The sequence below is a fragment of the Schistosoma haematobium genome, chromosome ZW, assembly GCF_000699445.3.
Source record: "Schistosoma haematobium chromosome ZW, whole genome shotgun sequence".
Lineage (NCBI taxonomy): Eukaryota > Metazoa > Platyhelminthes > Trematoda > Strigeidida > Schistosomatidae > Schistosoma > Schistosoma haematobium.
Genome location: NC_067195.1, coordinates 45,514,206 through 45,537,306, shown reverse-complemented (window position 1 = coordinate 45,537,306; position 23,101 = coordinate 45,514,206). Strand labels below are relative to the sequence as shown.

At 34.0% G+C, this 23,101-nt stretch overlaps 1 protein-coding gene across 2 annotated transcripts in view; it reads right to left on the bottom strand.

Moving 5' to 3' along the window:
- Positions 1 to 7,005: 7,005 nt before the first annotated feature.
- Positions 7,006 to 23,101, bottom strand: part of GAS2_1 (1,3-beta-glucanosyltransferase) — a 35,819-nt gene continuing 19,723 nt past the window's right edge. The window contains exons 5-7 of one of the 2 annotated variants that reach the window (XM_051211550.1): positions 20,612 to 21,091; positions 9,446 to 9,904; positions 7,006 to 8,943 (exon numbers count right to left, since the gene is read on the bottom strand). In XM_051211550.1, coding sequence (XP_051071618.1) covers positions 8,089 to 8,943; positions 9,446 to 9,904; positions 20,612 to 21,091 — 1,794 coding nt within the window. In that variant the 3' untranslated portion in view covers positions 7,006 to 8,088. The remainder of the gene's footprint in view (positions 8,944 to 9,445; positions 9,905 to 20,611; positions 21,092 to 23,101) is intronic. The other variant, XM_051211549.1, reaches the window with a different exon arrangement.

The window sequence follows — 23,101 nt, the reverse complement described above, 5'->3', positions numbered from 1 at the left end:
AATACGCAAAATAACCACGTGTTCATGCGTATTAAGTTGATTGCCTCCCAAGGCCGAGGGTGGGGAGAGTCTGCTCTCCTTCTCGAAACGCACTCACATGGCCACGTGCATGCAACCACTACCAGGGGAGTCCTACTCACTGCCTTCTCGTGGCAGGGGTGTTGTTTACGGAATTGAGAGGACGAAAAACAAATGTCCGACGGTTTAACCGGGTTGGTGGACATGGAGAGTCCACCTAGGGGAGTTGGAAAACCCTGGTTCCAAACCAATGGTGCACATGGGCTCCAGGATCTTGAAGGGACAAAAGGCGTACGAACCAATCGTTGGTCACCGGCTACCTTGGGACTGCATCTCCTGACGTTGCTCTACTGCTTTGTGGATTAGACCTTTAGGTTAATGGCTCCGGGTGTGGCCCTCCTACTTCGGTCTGGGCATACGGGCAGTACCACAGCCCACACACAAATCAAGTGACTTGTATGGCACATATGTATTCGGTGCCATTTTGTAGCAAAATTTGTGTGCTCAAATAAATAAATTTAGCTGACTTTATATTTAATGAATACTTATGTTTTGGCTTGCCTATCGTGATGACCCAACCGAGCTATATTGGCTGGAACATATGTTCCTGCAGGTTCTACCATGCCAGGAAGGTCGATTGGTGAACGGTAAGACTAAAAGCAGCAACTCAAGGTCTGAGGGCGAAGTCGTACTGCTGACTGTAGAGGGGTGTGACAGCAGTAAGGCGTTTCCCTCGGACATCCAGCATGATAGCGATGCTGCCTTCCCACAACGAGGGGTGGGGTTAGAAAAGGTCGACCCTAAAAATGTCACACCTCACCTTACCTCACGGATTTCCGTCTCCGGCGGTAAGGCCCTTTGAAGAATGGAGCTAACACGTCAAAAACCTTCCACAAAATGGCCGTGCGCGACCGGCCTCAAGCAGTTGTCCCTTGGGCTCTGCGGTCACGCTCCCAGGTCGTCAAGACCAACACTAATCCAATTTCCTTTTCAGGTTACTCAAGAAATACCCTTCCACGGTGTGGGCAGCCGGGAAGTGATATCAGCCCTCATACCCGTAACAGCACAAGAGACCAAGGTGGTTACATTCAAATCTTTCCTACACCTCCTAATACCTCTCTTATCTCCATGACTAACCCTCCCCACGTCTCTTTATCACCTCGCACCGCTAGGGCAAACGATTCGAGTACGTGGAACGCCATTCCTGGTCTCCTGAAACCACGCTCTAAACTACACGTAGGAGCTTTTAACGTACGAACACTTTGCCAAATAGGACAGCAGGCTTCCTTAGCTAAAACTTTAGAATCTCGCGCCATCGATGTGTGCTGCGTCTCCGAAACGCGCATACAGGATCTAAGTAGCGTCATTCATTTGACCTCACCATGCCAAAATAAAGAACCGACTCGATTTACGCTTCGTGTATCTGGAAGCCCTGATTCTGCTTCCCGTGGCCTCGCCGGCGTAGGTATAGCATTGAGCCTTAGGGCAAAACTAGCTCTCTTAGACTGGATCCCAGTAGACAGTCGTTTGTGCGCTGTCCGACTGAACGGAACAGTAAGAATCCGGAAAGATAGGGACACTCGTCGTTGCCTCTTCGTCGTCTCTGCCTATTCTCCCACTGACTGCAGCTCAGATGATGTAAAAGATGAGTTTTACAGAAAGCTTTCGGACCTTCTCCGAAAAGCTAAGCGCTCGGATGTAGTAATAGTGGCCGGTGACTTTAATGCTCAAGTAGGTAAACTAAGCGATAGGGAGAGACACCTAGGTGGATCTTATAGTGTCGTGGCTCAAAGAACAGATAATGGCGACCGTCTGTTGCAGCTATGCTCAGATAACCGCCTGTTCCTTGCAAATACTAACTTTAAACATAAGGAAAAACATCTTTTAACATGGAGACCCCCTAATTCGTCCCAACGTTGGACACAAATAGATCACATCGCTATCAGCCACCGATGGAGGGGCTCGATAGAAGACTGTCGCTCATTCTGGAGCACATGCTTAGATTCAGATCATACTCTAGTGCGAGCGCGTATTTGCTTGCGTCTTACTGGACGTAGGAAAGACGCTGCAAGGAAACCTCTTAGGGGCCTACTTAATGATAGTCAAGCTAAGAGTATATTTCAGGAACAACTAGGAAAACAGTTAGGCAGCCATGTATGTGATGCCCACCCCGAGGCAGCATGGAATGATATCCGAAAAGCTGTGGAAACAGCAGTGATATCTGCTAGTAAGGTAAACCAGAAGGTTAGGGAGCAACACTGGATCTCAGCAGCATCTATCTCACTGATAGATGCTCGGAAACTCATTCCACCTGGCTCTGAACATAATGGAAAGCGGAATCAGCTTAAGCGCAAGCTGACAAGAAGCCTACGCAATGATCGCGAACAGTGGTGGGTGGCGAAAGCAAGAGAGATGGAAAAGGCAGCGGCAATAGGTAATAGCAGACAATTGTTCAGACTTGTTAAGGAAACCGGAATTAGGAACCCGACCATTAGCGAAACAATCTCAGAGAAAGATGGACATATTATACATTCTCAATCCAGGAGATTGGATCGATGGGCAGAACACTTTAGGGATCAGTTCAACTGGCCTTCAGCCACACTTCGGTTTCCCACGATCTCTAGTCAACCTGAATGGCAAGTTAATGTAGGCCCTCCGTCCCTTTACGAAGTTGAAAAAGCCACAGGAAATCTGAAGTGAGGGAGAGCAGCAGGCCCTGACAGGTTTACTCCTGAGATTTTTAATGATGGTGGTCCAGTATTAGCAATGAGATTAACCGAGGTCTTAGGTAGAATTTGGGAACTGGACGTAATCCCATCTGACTGGTCTCAATCACTGATTGTGCCAGTCTATAAGAAAGGATAAAAGTCCTCTTGTGACAATCATAGAGGAATCAGTTTGACTAATATAGTGTCAAAAATATTAGCTTCAATAATACTTCGACGCCTAACTAAAGCTCGTGAAGAGCAGACTAGAGAAAATCAGGCTGGTTTTCGACCTGGACGTGGTTGTATAGACCAGATATTCACACCACGTCAGGTTCTAGAACACAGACACACATTCAGACACCCCACAATCGTAGTATTTCTCGACCTTAAGGCGGCATTCGACTCTGTTGATCGTGAGGTTCTATGGCAATGTTTGTTACTGAAAGGAGTACCAAAGAAGTACATTAACCTTGTAAAGGCTCTCTACTCGAACACAACTGGTCGAGTGAGAGCTTATGGCGAACTGTCATCAGAATTGATTACCTCAAGTGGTGTTCGTCAGGGCTGTCCACTCTCCCCATTCTTGTTCAACTTTATGGTCGACGTACTTTTAGAGATAACACTCTCCTCATCTAAATTTCCAGGGGTTGAACTTCTACCGGGAGGTTCACTTGTTGACTTAGAATATGCAGATGACATAGTTTTATTTGGTGAAGACGCTGACAAAATGCAGAGTCTTCTGACAACTCTAAGCAACAATGCAGGCATGTTCGGGATGCGATTCTCCCCCTCGAAATGTAGAATGTTGCTTCAGGATTGGGTTACATCGACACCCGAACTAGTGATAGGGAATGAAGTAGTTGAGTGTGTCGACCGCTTCACTTATCTTGGAAGTCTCATCAGCCCTTGTGGTCTGGCGTGTGACGAAATCTCAGCACGGATACAGAAGGCTCGACTAGCTTTTGCCAACTTGCGTCATTTATGGCGTAGGCGAGATATCCGTCTATCAACCAAAGGACATGTTTACTGAGCAGCAGTTCGTTCCGTCCTACTTTATGGCAGTGAAACATGGCGGTAAGAGTAGAGGATATCCGTAGGCTACTAGTATTTGATCATAGGTGTCTTCGAAACATTGCTCGTATATCATGGGACCATCGAGTAAGTAACACAGTTGTTAGGAAACGGGTACTAGGTAAGGATGGCAAATCAATTGATGTAGTGAAACTTCATCAGTTGAGATGGCTGGGACACGTGTTACGTATGCCCAACGACCGACTGCCTCGACGTGCTATGTTCAGTGGAATAGGAGTAGGTTGGAAGAAAGCTAGGGGCGACCAAACCAAAACATGGCACAAGTCCATGAAGTCACTGACAAGTGGACTGAGTCATGTTGGTAGGTGTAGACTACCTGGTTGGGGACCACGAGATGATAGCAACCGATGGTTAGAGACCCTGAATGACATGGCTCAAAATCGTTTGCAATGGCGCAGGTGCATCCACTCTCTGTGTTCTCCCAAATTCTAATCTTCTGAATTCTTCATGTCCCTTTTTTCCTCTTTCCAAATTTATTTCACTGGATTATACTCTTTAAATAACATCTCCAAACCCTGATCTTCCCGATTACTGCTTATACTCTTATTACCTCTACCACTATGGGATTTGAATCGACAACTGCATCTCTGTGCTAATGTGGTGTGGCAACTCGAACTGATGTACGTACGTACGAAGTTCTACGTTGTTACTGACTGACTGACTTTATCATAACATCAACTTATATATATAAAACGATCCAGAGCTTTTTCACATATTTATTCTAGTCCCATGTTTTCTCTACATTTCGTCGAGTATAACTGATTCTACTTTTTAGACACCGGTCAACTGATTGACTATTTTATTTCACTTGTACTACTTTCGCAAAAATACATTTTACAAACAATTCAGAAATATTTGCGTTATGGCTACGAGTAGGATCCAGGACAGTTAGTTTATCTAAAACCTGTCCAGTGCATATATCTGAATCATCATAAAAATGTTCAAACTAGCACTTGGAAGCAAACGTGTTGTCCGCTTAGCCATTCAGTTCAGATATCCAGTAACCTATTCAATGAATATGAATTTAGCTGTAGAAATTTTTATTATTATATATATTTATATATATGATGACCGTGTGTACTTTGAGTAATTGGTTTTCTCTTTCTCATGTGTTAATACAATGTTTATATAGAAACGTACATATAACAATTATCCTAGTATAAAACATACTGCATTAGGTTATATTATTCTTAAGATTTATAATGATCTAAAACTTTTCATGGTCGTGATATTCGATTAAAGCAATCAATTAAGATGTCTTTCAAATTGATAACCATATAATATGAAAAACTATCATTGAATTATTGTAAGAAACCTTTCAGTTTTTAGCATTCATCTATATAATAATATATGTATTATTTGAATACAAGGAAAATTCAGACCGATTTACAGGCGTAATTCAGGTTAATACAGTAGGAGTAAAATTTGAAAGTCCAAAAATTAGACCGATGAGATTTATTGATTATCTTAAGCTAAAACTAGTGATATTGTTAGTGTGAAACAGATCATGTATGCAAACTGTATGAACTGAAGATTCTCAACTACAGTAGGAACATACATCTTGATAATCAGTAGTCTTGCATGTTCAGAGCTGTCACTATCAGGCTAAATGATAGTGCAGAGATAGACACAATTAGATAGGCAAAAACAAATAGGATACTACTATTTTTTAAGCAATCTTTAGATTAAACATGTCACATAGTGCTTATTACAATGATTAGATCTAGATTTTAGATTGGTTATAGTTTTTAAACGTAGGTCTCAGACTGATAAGCATATCTGGACTACATAATATAGAATGGCTTGTAACACAGATACATACCAGGATCTTAGGTTAGAACTATTAAAAAACTATACTTTGGTATTTGTACGGATAAACACTCCCAGTGAAACATTTATGTTTAGATCTGTGTGAGAGGAAATAACTTATTATATGCAGCAATTATATAGAGACATAAAAGTGAGATAGTTAACAAGAAATGTTTACTGCTTGAAGAGAAGAAAAACTATTCAAAATGGGTCACCTATAATCTCCACAGAGAAACATGATGTTTACGTGTCAGCTCATATTTCTTCAACTCTCAAATCCATCGAATTTGCTTATTGTAAACTCACTTTCAGTTTTTATCACATGCAATCGATCTCTAAGAAAATATCACATATACAACTGAGCATTAATTTTATTCCAAAATCACAACGTAAACAAATTATTTCGAAGTACATAACTCCAATATCACAATGTTAGGTTTTTACTTACATTTTATACTGACAAATTACATTTACGCAAACTAAGATTGTGTAGAGCTGAGTAAAACGATGTTAGGAAAATGAACCAGTGTATGCCAATTCAGTGATTAAGATAGTATTTGAAGGAAGGTCCTGGGTCCAATATCTGATACAGGTGATTGTTGCTTACTCTTCAGTCCAATCCAAAGATAAAACAGCTAACCATTGCTGCTGTTTCCAATAGTCGTCTAGCTGAAATTACTTCGTAATGTCAACTACTGGATCAATTCATTTACCATTAAAAATGTATGTGTTTTGTTGTCTTTAGTAAATACTTATCATTACTACGATTGGATTTTACTAATCAAGCATTTCTCCTGTTCTAACGTCATTATCAGTTGTATCTTAATTTAACATATGTGACTCACCCATTTGAAATCCTAATCAATTAATCCTGTTGAGTACTTTCCTAACATGTCTACCCTGCTTATCACTAACTGTATTTGGTATAAAACCGTCATGTGCGTAACTATACTGTGCCAGAATTTTATATTTAAAATTCGAGTGCGATGAGATATGAACAAAAACTCTTACTCAAACAATTTACATGTCCTCTCGATATTGTGAGAATATTTCTGGAAAACTTGTTACTTTGTTCAAATCTCAATCTCTTCACTTTCACAGAGTAAAATACGTATGAGATATTTTAAACACAAACACTTTTACTCTGAAAACGTTTAAACGTAAGAATATAAGATATGATGTTCAAATTAACAAAAATTAATACACGCAGGGAAAACCAATTCAATCAAATACGACTAATAGTCCATGATGGTAGATGACACTATATTCGATCCATCAAAAACTTATTACTTTGAACAAGTTATGAATACATAATATGATCTCAAATAAGACGTCAGTATCGATTAAAATAATTCCCCGCTCGTTGTAATATAAATTGGTTTGAAATGTTAAATTCCTTGGTAAATCAGATATTTAAGAATCAACAATCAAGAGGTTCGATATTCGCAATCTATGTACACAATATATTCACTAATTGAAATTAATTATGTATAATTTAGATACTTTTGCACAATAATCTCAGATAATGAAATATCAATCCATATGATCTACTGGTGAATAGGTGACTGTATTCTATCAAACTGAAATCCGGAAATATAAAAGATAGTTTTGATGCGATTGTTGTAATTGTACAACTTTAGTATGCATGAATAAAACTACACCTTCTTACACACCATATACATTTCATCAGTTACCAATAAATCGAAGACGGATAAGTTTGATAAAAGCACTAACTTGTACAAAATATCTTTTGCACTTTTCAAGTACAAAGTATTCACGTAGTCTTGGGTCATATTCAAGCTTTATGCATTTTATGACTGTTTCTCTTCAAGAAAATAGAATAATAATACCACACAAAAATTCTAAAGGATATATTTAGAGAACTGAGTTCAATAATGATTTAATAATAATTTGTTTTAGTATTGAGTTCTCTAATCTCAAGGGAAACTACATCTCCAACATTCTCATCTTGGTCTACAAATATTCCCCCATTATCTCATAACAACTGTAAAACATGAACACAATAATACTGAATTATTCTGTCTCTATAACTACAATAAAGTTCGTCCAATAAAACAACGGTTTAGAAAAATCGAATTACTAGATGACATAACAAAAAGACCAGAATTCTCCTTTTTTTATCTTACTTCAATACTAATAAATATTATACTTTATTATTCTTCAAAGATATTACAAGGTTATATAATGTGAGTTAGTATTTTAAGAAATTCCGTATGTACAAAGATTCCAGAAAACATAGTAAAATAATGTTAATGACGAAAGCAAAAACAAGTGGACCTATTTCGTGAAGTTGTATTCTGCACAAAGTATGACAGATTATCTGTAAAGGAATCTTAACCAAAAAAGCAGTTAAATGGAATTTTATAACTGGTGGTAAAATAAATAATCAAATAAAATCAACCAAATGAGTTTTTTTAAAAAGAGAAAGAAAATGTAGGAATTAATTTCTCCAAAGAGTCCGACGAGTTGTAGAATCCGCGCGACAATTTGTCAGTGTGGATTCTTCACGTTTAGCGGAGGATTCACGTGATTTTGAAACTTTTCGGATATTTGAAGCTCTTGATACAGAGTCTTCACGTTTTGATGAAAGATTACGGGGCTGGGATGGTGTTCGAAAATTTGTTGTATTATTTACTGGAACATTTGTCCGCTTTGCCGAAGAGGCACGAGAATGTGTAACAGCAGTAGCAATATCTGAAATTTTCTTCCCAGAATCTAAATTTTTCTTAGACGTATCACGAGACCGTGAAGCCGTCCTAAGATTTGGAGCCTTTGGTATGGTAAGGCGAGCGGTTGTTTTTGGTCTTTCTTGTTTTTGTTTAATGGAGTTTAATGAAGAAGATGCTTGAGAAATGCTTCCTCCACTGGAAATCTCGCTAACTATTCCAGTGTCAATCATACTGGAATCACTTCTCGGACTTTCCATACTACTGTTACTACCACAAGACCACTGCCTGCTGAAATTACTCATGGAATTGATCTGTGAAATAGGTGGAGATTCAAATTCGGAATGTCGACGAATTGGTTTAGGGACATTAAGACATGACTTGATGTGAGGGATATCATTAGTTACAACTGCCGGTTCCATATTAAATGAGTGAACTCCTCGTCTACACGGATCATGACGATGCAAGAACTCATCTAATGTTAGCCAACCCCCGCCAACTCGAACCATGACGTGATTACGAAATCTGCGTAAGTAATAAATACGTGAACCTAGCTTATATCGACCTTCTTCTAAACGCTGCATATGCAATTTATTACAACATGTACATTGGGCCAACTTCCTATTCACCTACAAAACAAGAAAGGAACAATCAAAATTACATTACATTTACTAATAATGCAAAATTATCATAGAGCACAATGCACAATTAACAATAGATATGAAAAGATATGAATACCCATGTGTAAACATGCAGTAAATAACTAAACGTTCTTAAATACTTGATAACGAGAAAAAAACATATTCACATCAAGAAACACATCATTCTATACATCCCATCAATGACTTGTAACATTAAACAAACAGTCAGATTTTAAGACCATAAGAGCACATTTACATTATTTTGAATAAGCACTAAGAAACACTAAGCCAGATATACATACACGCAAGTAAATATATATAAAACAAATTATCAAACAAAACAGAACATATCAAACAAGAAATAAAGCCAATTTTCAACGATGAAACATAGAAGCAAATATATATACAAAGAACAATGTAAAATGCAACAAATAGCAGCACATTGAATCATTCAAGGTATACTGGCAAACAGATCAAAACACTTTTTTACCTGATTATCAATCAGACAATCATCAGATGATATTGTGAAAGGATCAATCGATATTGGATCTTGATAATTCTCATTATAAATTAAACAATCCATAAGTGGTACACTAAGTATCGATGGAGTATTAATCTTAATATTTGGTAAATTTTTCAAGTCCGATTTTCTATTCATTATTTTCAATTTAGGTGATTCAACTTGTAAAATACTTAAAGAATTAGTAACAGGACTGTTTAGTAGATCAAATGAACTCAGAGATGATACACAATTATTAGTTGAATCGATATTAGGTGACGATAAGTGGTCATTACACCAATTATTTGAATTTATAGCAGATGATAAAATATTTACTGTTTTTGTAATTTTGACTGGTGTTACCTCAATTATCGGTAAATGGAGATCTAGATTATTCAATGTTTGTTGTCTTTTTCTTTTGGTAACATAAGGTGAACATTTACCAATCACCTTTGAATAGTAGTGAACAGATAGCACCAACATATTGATTATATAAAATTGCATAATAGGAAAAAATAAAGAAAAATCAAAATATAAATCTCAAAATAAACAATATATATAGTATAATACCAGAAGCTATCAAAGTGTTAAGACTGTTATTATAAACATTAAGGTTAAATGTGCAAGGGTATTAATGTTCCGTAAATTAGAACAACAGTGAAAACTGCAAATAAACTAAATAACATGTTAAATATTCGATTTAAGATAAATGTTAAATGATATACACACAATAAAATTATCCAAATTCAAAACAACCTGTCAATATAATATTTTCATGTATTTGATTGAGCAAATTATTAAAAGACAAAAAAACTAGAAAACATTTATGATGTTTGTGATATGGTGAACCAATCAGAAGGGACCTAAAGAATACGAGCATCTTATTAGCTCAGAAATGAATTAATTTCCTAAGGTTTAGAGTGGTATGTATATATATATATATATATATATATATATATATATGAGGAATTGTGCACTTCAATCGGTAACCCGATGTACTTTCACGCTTACTCTTATATTTTCGCTCAATTAGTCAGTTGGGGAGTCAGAGCGTAGCATACCATGTATCAATGACAGATTTCGGACACGGTTTGTCACAACAGTTTGTATGAAATTTGTTTTATATTCAAGAAAACTATTTATGAAATACAAGGAATTAATGAAAATAAAGACCTGGCTTTCACAAAAGTATTGTAAATGTACATTAAAAAGAGGATGAAAATTCCCACAACCCCATGGTGATAATTATCATGTCCCCACTGGTAACTAGCTTCGAGAGGGGATTGTCGGAGTTCTAGTGAGAAGCCGTGACCAGTGGAGTCTAATCTGTGTCAGGTGTGAAATTTATCCATCTCAGACAGTGGAAGATGGTCACTCAATATCGTGGATTAATTGAAGTTAGACATGAACACCGTTGGATCACGGCCCAGTGGTCTCGAGGTTCAGCGTTCGCGTGAGACCGTAGGTCCTAGGTTCGAGCCCCACTTGAGGGATTCCATATTAGGACGAAACGATCGTCCAGTCCTCCCAATGTTTCAATAGTGGTCTAACATTCATCACTTCATGATCTCGATTAAAATAGATCTGAAAAAATGTGGACGACATTTGGACGAATATAAGAAAATAATACATTTTATTCAACAGTGCTCAGTACAAATTAAGTATTGTTATAACTATTTGGCAGTTGACTATGTGATCATTGAAGTTGAACAACACTACAATGTTTACACATAGTTGAACTCTGATACTTCAGAATTATTGGTCAAATATATAAAATGCTATTGATTTTACATTATCCTAGTGATCAGGTTGAAACCAGCAAACTAACGTTGAATGCATACATATTTGAGACACAGTTTATCCTATGTATATGATGCAAAATTTACGACTGAATTGCCACATAACTAGTACAGCACGCTAGTATAACGCTCTATGTCTTCTATTTAAGTGATGGGTAATTCGGAAATATTATTCATCAAAGTCACTAGAAACCCAGAAAAATTCAGATGTTTTATCCAATCGGTATTGAATGGAACTTCTCAAGAACATTTGGAAATTAAGAATCACGCATCACGTCTTTGAGTGGATAATTATCTATATTGTTACAATATCGATGGATCTTGAAGAACACGACAACACCGAGAGTATCCGGTGAAGCTACAAATATTCTCCAACGACTTTAACACTTTTTTCTCATTAGAATAGCCAGATACCCAAAAGATATTTTTATTAGACCTACTAACTTAACCGGTGGTCGAAGCGTTCGGTTTTCAATTAACAATTCAATGGTTGAGACACCATATAACGCTTAATACGGTTTGTGCAACTGGTTAGTATCATTAGACTTAATACAAACAGTAAGATTTTAAGTCGAATATTCAAAACAATCATTTTAAAAAGGTTAAAAACAATTACTTAACTAATTTATTTGTAACAAACTTCAAAATTTACGGTAAAAAACCAACTCATTTAACATAGAACAGAATCTGTAGTTCAAAACAAAAATGCTCATAACTGATCGAATTAACAGGGTTAAAATCATTCAAATCATATATATATATATATATATATATATATATATATATATATATCACTAACGTTTAAAATAACACTATTTACTAAGTATGCCTACACTGGCAAGCGTACAATATTGATTCCTTATGAATATTATAACTGATTTAACGACAATTAGCATAAAAAACTACAACTATGTATATCTATGACGAGATATAAGAGAAAAAACGTAGGAAGAATAATAAGGGTCAAAATCAGGTCACAATGTTAAAACACAGTTGAGTTGAAAAGTAGTTGTAGTTAGATTTTACCATTAAAATTTAACGAATTTTTATGATAAGTTACATATAAAAATACTCAAGTGAAAAAAGCAGCTGTATGCCCTCATATTATTATTATATGACACAGATATATATTTACATGTAAATAACCATAGAAAAACGCCCAAAGTAATAATAACAATAATGATTTGTAGATAACATACAGTCGTGACAATTACCATGGTTATACGACTACCTATCTTTATATTAAAGAGTAACTTTTATGATTTTTAGAAATCGTATTAGCTCTATGTTATTTGATTTTGATGTGAGGGCGATCGAAAAATGTTTAAAAAAGAATAATAATTACTAAAAAATATTTCAAATGATGTAATCAGTTACAGACATAGTTTCGTTATAGATGAGTTAAAACTAAGAAACACGATGTTATATGAAAGATATCAATTTCAAAATTTGTTAGTGAAATATTTTGTTATTAGTACAAGATCATTGTGGATTTGATTCTTCGTGAAATTATAGGTGACCACAGATCAGTCTTATACTAAGTTCCTAATTATTCGTATTCAAGCAGAGTAAAATGGTTCAAATATTGACTTACACCGGTAGCCGACTATAATGATCATTTTGCACAACAGAAGTCAAATCGGAACTTAGAAAAAAAAAGACTTTTCATATCTGATGAGAAGAATTATTGATTTTGATATTCTTAAAACTTGATTTATTTTACCGAAAACTTCGCCATTCTTGCAGTGAAATACATGTGTAATGAAGCAACACTTAAGTGGGAAAGACCGATTTATTGTTTAAGCTAAAATTACAGAGCGCTTTGATAAAATACAAAATCCATATATTTAATACTTCATTTGTACATCTCCCATCAATTGTCGCTTACAAACTTCATCGTCCCTTCATTCCTGTTTTTATTACAACTACTCTTTGTTAACATTCCCGTTCTACCTAGTTCTATTCAATTCCATCTCAGTATTCTTCTGCTAGGCATTCCACTTTTGAATGGTGTGACATGCTATTTATGTTGACAGACATAAGTAACATACACAATACATGTCCTCAACATGCTACACAAACATTTTGTAACCAATTTTATAGATGGTGTTAGACTAGTCGAGCTTTTCAGCAATTGATTCAGTTAACAAACCAATAATATCTCATCAGCTCATATTCTACGAATTTGAAAACCGTGACGATGATAAATAGGCCTAACTGACAATGACAGTATGTTTTTTTGCAAAGAGTAAAATAACACATTCAATGATTTTCACATGATGGTGAGTTTGACAAATATCAGACATGGTCGTTTGTGGGTTTCATGCCACTGGAAATGTTGTCATTGAAATTGTCTAAATTAATGTTCGATAGCTTTTCATTTCCACATTACTAATCTTTCAATGATTGAGAAAATCCGTGATCCCACTGATATCTTCCTCGCCTGTTAACAAGAAGAAAAGCCCCAAATGCCCTGGTACGGCCGAGAGTGGGGAAAGTCCGCTCACCCTCTCGAAATGCTCACACATGGCTACACGTATACAGACACTACCAGAGAATTCCTGCTCACTGCCTTCTCGTGGCAGGGGTGTTGTTTACGAAATTGAGATGGCGAAAAGCGAATGTCCAACGATTTAACCGGGTTGGTGGACATGGAGGGTTCGCCCAGGGGAGCTAGAAAACCCTGATTCCAAACTAATGGTTCACATTGGCTCAGTATCCTGAGGGAAAAAATGGCGTATGAACCAATTATTGGTCACCGGCTACCATGGGACTGCATCTCCTGACGTTGCTCCACTGACTTGTGGATCAGATCTTTAGGTCAAAGGCTTCGGGTGTAGCCCCCTAAGAGAACCACCTGCTTCGGTTTGGGCGCCTAGGTAGCATCACAGCCCTCAAACAAATCAAATGAAATTTGTGTGGCGCATATGTATCTGGTGCCCCCTTGTACTAATATTTATGTGTTCAAGTAAATAAATAAATACGAGAAAGCCTTGATTCAAACGAATTGCGCTAATGAGAATAAATAATTGCATTGATTCATCATCACATATTGTATTAACCTTGATAGATTAAAACAATTCAACTTAACGAATACAACAATATCGAAATTTTCATTCAAGCTAAGTAATTTACATAATTTTTTAAATGTAATATTTATGAAATATGGATAAAATCAAGGATATTTTTCAATTTCTTCAGAAAAACTTGATAATATTATAATCAATTTAATATTAAGTGACCTCCGATCTACCAACCAACAATATAAAGATGTTTTATTTTTTAAGAACCATGAAAGTAGGAGAGAGAAAAACAAAAACAACAACAACAACAACACCATAATAACAATAAAATGATCACTCTGATTAAAAATACAGTAATCACAAAGTTTAATGAAATAGATAAAAGAAATCATTGAGTAAATAAAATTGAATAAAAAATGAATGAATCAAAGAAAAAAATTAATTAAAATGCAAAATAAACAAATAAATAAATCTGTTTGTGTTAAATCCAAAAATTAAAAATTTTGTTCTAGAATAAAGGTTAATTTAAAATTTATAATTTATTCTACCATTCTATAATTTAAAGACATTAAGCCTATGATAATATAAAGAGGCTTCTTATTGATGCCTTAGTTCATTATTTTAATTATTTAGAAATTATTAAGTGAAAAAAAGAAGAAATTCTGTAGGGTAACTTAGTTCATTCGTAAAATCTGATTATATAAACATAATGTTCAGATTTCATAAAGGTTATTTGAATAAATCGAACTTTGAATGCATTACCTAGTCGGATTTATTAATAAAGTATACCAGATAGAAACAATAGGTTACGTAATAAACTATTACTCATACTTGCTTTATGAAGGTTAAAGATCCCTTCATAGGTTCGTGAGAAGACTCAAGAGCATAGCAATCAGCCCTATTTTATTTGTCCGAAATTTTAGTTACTTTCATCATGAAAAACTATTTACTTCGCATACCATAATGCATGATCTTTAGTAAAACTGCATAGTGGACTCGTTGGGAGCACACGTCTGTCTTTAATCAGGAGTCTCTAATATCAATTAAACATAAAAATATATTATTTTGTATCATTGTACAAAAACATGAGCTACTATAACCGATCATTTGAATCATACGAGTAAATAAATGATCGCAATCAGTCAGTCAGGAATAACTTACAATCTGACACAAATATACATCGGATTGAAGTTGCTGAAATTTTACAATAACAAAGTGACAAGATATTATCAAAGATGAAAATCAAAAAAGGAGTTCAAGCAATAGTATCATAAATGATATTAAAAAAGGGCCAAATGCGAATAATGAAATTTGAAAATAACGAATATAAACCATAATATATAGACGAACCAAATAGATTAAAAACAGTAAAACTTGAATTTTAAGATGAACTTCATTTATCCATATGGTTAAATAGCATTTTGACGTTATAGGTGATGTTGGTTCATGATGAAAAACCTAACTCTAATTACTAACCCTAACTTCTAAATTTAAATCCTAATTCTAATTCCTCGAAATAATTTATAACCCTCCTTAGACCCCAGTAATTAGGTGCGATTTCTCAAAGTCTCGTTAGCATCGCTTAAAGATTGTCCATAAATTATATTCTCATTGTGGAAAGCTTGAAATAATATTACAACTGAAGAAATAATGGCAAATCCAACTGAGAATGAACCATCTTATCGCGTAACTTGCGGAAAAACATTGGTAGATTATTCATGATCACGTTTAGGAAAATATCAAATTCATGTTTTACCCATTGTATTCTACATTTTAGGCATCGAACAGTACCATTTCATTTTTTTGAAAATCTAACAATCAACTGAAAATACTCATCTCTGCTTAACCGATAAACTGGTTCATGCATATGACGTATATCATAGCTTACATTTTATATCATAGTCCTAGTTTTCAATTATTCCGTAATTGATATCACTTATCGAATAAGACTTATCTTTAAACTGTAACATAACCGATTCACTAAGGCTGAAGAGAAAACTAAAATCAATTACACACAAACGGAGCATGTTACTGAAAACTTGAGCAACTTAAACCAAAAGAAACGATCAAGCATTAAAACAAAGGAAATGAATATCCATCAAGCTAACCAAGAAATTTTGAAAGCAGTTTACTTTAACTTTACTGACAAATATTACACTTCACTTCGACGAAATCTAAACATTTCTCAAGACGAATTCTATATTAGTTATAATAGTATACAGATATAGTCGGCGGCCACTCTATCTATCCTATTCAAATATAATCTTCGAGGTGCACATGCATAATTTATGCGTACAATCTATTCACTTATTTAGATGACTGAAATCTATTTACATAAAACTAAGTGACTAACATTCAGACGACAGGTAAATGTCTTAATCATAGAAAAACCCATGAAATATATACACAAAGTGATCATTATCACTTCTCTAATTAGATTATAAAGGTATTGTGAACCAAATAAATCAATTAATAAGACAATAATATTCCAAATATAACTATTACATACATGTATACACAGATACATATAACTGGTCAAAGTAACGTGTTTGTTCGTTTATTCACTTTATAAGGTGTATTTGCTGATATTTATTGTATAAATCTTATCGAGAATGAAGGCATGATGCACAGCGTTATATTTGTTCAATCTATTATAACAAAATTTATTTATTCTTTTAAAAACAATATCAGTATTATAAAAAGTGCTGTGTATCAGTCAGTGAGTCATACAAAACGTAAAACCTGACACATGTAAATCAGTTTAAATCGTCATAATACATTAGCTCAATGAGATAAATTTATTTTAACACAAATTCCAGAGTAGTAGAAATAGTAAGAGTATCAATGTTAGTAAGAAGAAAATCACGTATTAAAAAAGTATGATGAGATTTTGGGCCTCAGACTTGAAAGGAAGACAATAAGGGAATACACATACCTGCGTTATCTATTGCTAACACTTTCGAAGCATGTCACCTGAAAAGCCATGACGAATCCTGTATATACATATATTATCAATAAACTAATATGTACTTCTTTTAAAAACATTATTAATAGTAGGGAATTTTAATCTTCTAACTACAATTACTACTTATATCTCTTGTCCAATATTTCAATAAATTCATTATAAAATGAAATGAATGGTACATATTATTTTAAAATAATATAAATTTAATATTTTCGTAATTTAGTATTATCAAGTGACATAATTCAACATGTTACATAGAAACACAAAGAGAAAACAATTAAAACAGGAAGTACACTTAAATTATGGAGCAACAATCATAGTAACTAGTTTTATATTTATTTGAATGAAAATTCTTTTTAAATTTATTAAACAATGTTTTTTGAAACAAAAAATATAACCATAGAAAAAAGGTATTCATTATTACAATTTAAGACCTATAGTGATTAATTTTTACCAAGTAAAGATAAATTTAGTAGTGATGATACTTGTGTTTAAGTTTTTTATATATTTAGATAATTGAATGAATGAAACTTCTTCCTTAAAATAGAATATCATAAGTGAGTAACTATGTATTTGACCATTTTAATCAGTATTTATTCACAGATATCTAAATAAAAGTAGAGTAGTTGGAATTTGTGAGCTATTGGTTTTCAAGTTTGATATGCTCTAATTTACTAAACTACTGTGTTCCATAACATTGGAAGTATGTATTCTCAAAGAGAAACTCAATGTTATATAATGTACGAATTTAGATATACTCAATTTTGCTGGTTCAATATTAGTAACAAGTAAGTCACTCATGAAAATACTCGAATCCATGACTACTACTGTTGTGATGGGAAATTATGATGAAGATAGTTTATACGACGTTCAGAAAAGTGTATTAATTATCTATTTCTAGAGTGAAACTATTATTATTTAAAAGGGATTGGCTTATTTTTATAAAGCACTTAAAACTGTACACAAACAGATTCAGTTGAAAATTCAAAGATTTAAAGAAAATATTTGGATTGCTGTTTGATGCAACCTAATGAACTTCCACTTATGAGCTGGCAATCAAATATTGTAATACCAATAAGATTAATTAAATTATTACTGCATCATAACGAGTATGTACATGTATGGCCCGTAGTTACCGTACAAAATATACTGACTAATTGACTAAAACAATGTTTGAAAGTTAAGTGTTAAATCCACTAATGTACAAGAGCTCTGGGAGAAGTAAAGTATTTCCCTAAACACATACAACACATCAAGCTATGGTGTAAGCAATATTTAAAATACAATGTCATACTCACTACACAATGCATGAGAATTTTAGTGCCGATGAAAATTGTTTAAAACTATAGATTTATTACTGTCAGGTCATATAATCTAGAATAGACCACAGTGTGACCAACCTCTAACTGTAAAGCTTAAAAGTAGATGGAACGATAAACAGAAATCCACTTTATCGCTTGTGTTCTACGAGAACAAATAATCAATCATTCACGAGATGAACAACTTAAAGATCTTGAATGGATACATACCATCTCATTTAGCGGTTTAAAATGAGTATTCAATACTAGTGATGTGTAATAAATATTACCATTAAGCGATAAATTTATACACATGATATATGATTTAGGTCTTTTCAAATGTTTTCCATTTATGATTTGTTTATTTTCCATACACTATCATTAACAGATTGATTTGGCATTTATAAATAGTAATAATAATAACAATAATAATAAGTAGTGAAAACAACAATTAAAAAATTAACAACTGAAACCGATAGATTCACTTTAGGCATGTAAGATTTTTCAGACACACAAAATACAACAATTAGAATGAATAGAAATAAGTATTCATTACTCTAATATTTACAATTTGGGACTGATTAATAGACTTATTTATTGCATATTTCATTTTGATTGCCATTAGTTAGACTCACATACAGTGTAAGCTTGAAAATGTCAAATAGGTATACATGAAAGAGAAGAAAAACACAACAACAAATTCTACAATTCTAACCCTAAAGATAATAAAATTTCATTCAAATGTAATTTCCCATTATTGAGATATAGAATGATAGTATAAATGGACAACAGTTTCATATATTGATCATAACTGACAACAATCAGTTTAGCAAATATTTGTAATAGTATGAATAGTATTAGTAATAGATAGATAAGTGTGAACACTTACCAAAAAAATTAATATAATGCATAGATTTTATTCGGGACTAGATTTATAGAAAGGTCAACAAAAATTTAATTAATCTTAGTTGGGATTATCCTAAAACTTGAATGACATACATAATATCACCATAGATTAGTGGCAAATAACGAGTACCATTTGTTTTAGATGAAAGAAAATCATAAGAATGTAATGTGTGAGGCATACAAATGTTACCATTAAAGGATAAATTGGGAATTTGCAATTTTCCTTCAAGAAGAAATCACATTTAATAAATTCACAGATAGTAGTAAGAATTTATAAATAGTATGGGAGGCATTCAACTTTATAGTTTACAGCACAGACAGACCATAGTTAGACAAAAATGGAAAACTAAGAAACACTAGATAGATGTTTCATTCAAGTACGGAACTCATGTGCTGATCAGTAATTTATTTTGAGAGGTTTCCAGAGGTCTAGAGAGAGGCTGTGACTAGTAGAAATCAACTACGTCGGGTGTGAGCCGGTTACCCAAAAGTACTATTAGAAGATGGTTGCGCAATATTGAGAACTGACCGAAGTTAAGTATGTAAGTGGATGTATACTACTGAGAGGTCCTATATCTATTTAATGCTTCTCAGTTGTCAATGGTTGTTTAATTAAGAACAGTCTTTAATGTAAAGTAGAAAAATTTGTAATTCACACCGATGTATTAGATGATTTTGTTTTTATGTCGTTTTCGGTTAAAAGTGAAAAAGAAGACCGATATCCATGATGGCGATTAATCACTGAAAAAAAAGTACACCCAAAATGGTTTTTCAATAACGACATTAAATGATTGAGATATAAACACTTAAAGTACACAATTGTCGTTTACAACTTAAGATGAAACACATTAGGATTATTAAAAAAAAAACATAGATTTTAAGAAAAAACAATACCCTAGAATAAATGTAAACCATACTCATGGTGATACCAACACAATTAACAAAAAGAATGAAAAAGATTTACCAGTAATGTGCAAATCACGTTTTGTGTACATGCTTTCTTAGATTACCGGTAATGAACAATACAATTACACAACACTGTATACAATTAAGCAATAAAATAATTCCGAGTGACTTACAACAATCAAAGGATATGTTTTATACACACCAACTTTCGTAAAAATAGAAAAAGGTCCATCAATGATTCAAAACGTGTATACACTTACTTGTTGTTGTACAAATTGGTCTGTAACTACCTTGCTCAGACCATCATTATTATCTTCTAAGGATATAAGAGAGCCATTCAAAGCTCTTGAACGTTTAGCAGAATTTGAATTTTCTGAATTGTTTATTTCAAATAATGCGTGATGATGACAAGTAGAGTTCTGATTATTACTAATCGGATTATCAACTTGAGAAGAACCATTTCGACAAAGATCACATTGATTCTTATTATATACATCGAGTATATTCACTGAATGTGAATTGGTATACATGGTATTATTATTATTATTATTATTATTATTATTATTATTATTATTATTTGAAGCATCATTTTGTGAACAATGATTTGATAACAATGATACATTACAACCACAAGAAATATCTTGATTATCAGTAGATGTTTGTACAGAATTATCACCATTCCCATTGTTCATAAATTGACTTTCAGAATGTGAATCAATTAGAACTGTATTAAAATTATTCTGAATAGATATCGAGAAACAAGAAAAAAATGATTAAGAAATTAGCCAGTAAAAATTTAAACACAGTAAATAGTCAAAGTAAGGCATAACTTATACAGGTGATATTGGAATCCTAAACTACTAATTACCAAGACGGGGGATGTTTGCCAGTGTAAACATTGTGATTGGAAGAGAGCTATAAATGATCAAACCAACTCATGGCATCAATTCATGAAGCCATTGACTGTTGACCTAAGTTGTGCTGATAGATGCAAGCTACCTGGTTTAGGTCCGAGTGATAATCACGATCAGTGGGATATGATTTAATATCGGTCACAATGGAGTAGTTGGATTTACTCTTAATCTTACTCTACATCGTAAGTTTTAATACTCCTCCTTCATACCTTTGCTTTTTATCTTTTACCGCCATTTTCTCCATGCCTAATATTTATCATTATTCTTGCCGTTACATTATTTCGACTCATTTCTTATTCGTCTTAACAAGACAAGAATAATAACGAACGAAAAAAATCATTGTGTAGTTATTGACATACTTATACATAAAATTTATTTATTTATTTGAACACATAAATGTTGGTACAAGAGGGCACCAAATATATATGCGCCACACAAAACAATGAGAATTTGAAGAGAAAAAAGGAGGTAAGGAGCGTGTAAGAAAAGAAGGACAATAACGAACAGATTAGTGTAAGGTAGTGTAATAATAATAATAATAGTAATAATAATGATGATAATAATAATGGGGGAAACAGAAACGTACAATCAGAAGAGATCTTTCAGTTAAGGAAGACACAACCACTTTTTATGAAGAAAGTAAAAGAAAGTGACAGCAGGATCGCCACTGGCTTCTATTCTGAGCCATATCTGATAACGCCTCTAGCCACTGTGTTGCATCATCTTTCGGACCCCAGCCGGGGAGTCGTGAAGGACCAACACAAGCCAGCCCTTCGCAACTTTCCTTCATACCACGACACCATGTCATATACTGACCACCTCTCCACTTTTTCCAACCAGCCCCAGCGTCGGCAAATAATGCACGACGTGGAATTCTCTGGGACGACATTCGTAGAACATGTCCAAGCCACCGAAGTCGATGTTTCAAGATGGTGACACCAATTGCATTATCGTCTCTGTGACCGAACACACGATGCCGAACCTTTGCATTACTGACATGGTGTTGCCACTGGATGTCAGCAATCCTTCGGAGACAGCGACGATCGAACACAGAGAGTCGTCTAACGTCCTCAACTGGGAGAGGCCAGGTTTCACAAGCATAGAGCAAAACCTCTCTCACCGACGTGTTGTAGATCCGACCTTTTACAGCCAGACTAACATCATGAAGGAGCCAAAAGTGGCCCAGATTGGTATAAACCGCTCCGGCTTTCACTTATACGTACATTGATCTCATCACTCACCCCACCACGCCACACCATCCACATTCATTCCTAACTTGTCAATTTTACAAGACATTTTTTATTGGAACACATACAACACTTTAATGTTATTATTTACACCATTTACATCATATTTATTCATTATTTATATATCCTCATAGAATTAATGCTTATATGATTGTACAGTATAATAATAAATTTGTACAGAAGAGGTCCTTTTGCTGAACTTCGTGTTTCCAACATACGAATTATCAAAAATACAAAAGTACACAATAAATAAGTCTTATTTCTTTATAAGAACATACTTTACACGATTATTCAGGGTGTAATGTGTATCGATGATAAATAATAATGAGGAAAATTCACGCCTAAAGACGCAATAGTTGAAATGTAAGAAACATGGTTTTTTTGGTTAAAAAAGTCCCCATTAATTTGTCGTACTGTATAAAAACGCCTAATTTATATTTTTATGTGTAAAATGGTGGAATAATTTATGGATGACAAGAAGGAAATATAAGAAAACGCCCATATATTATGACTTGAGAGGATTTTAATATTATAATTATAATTATAATATCATATGATATATTAGTTTACTTAAGAATTCAGCAAAAAT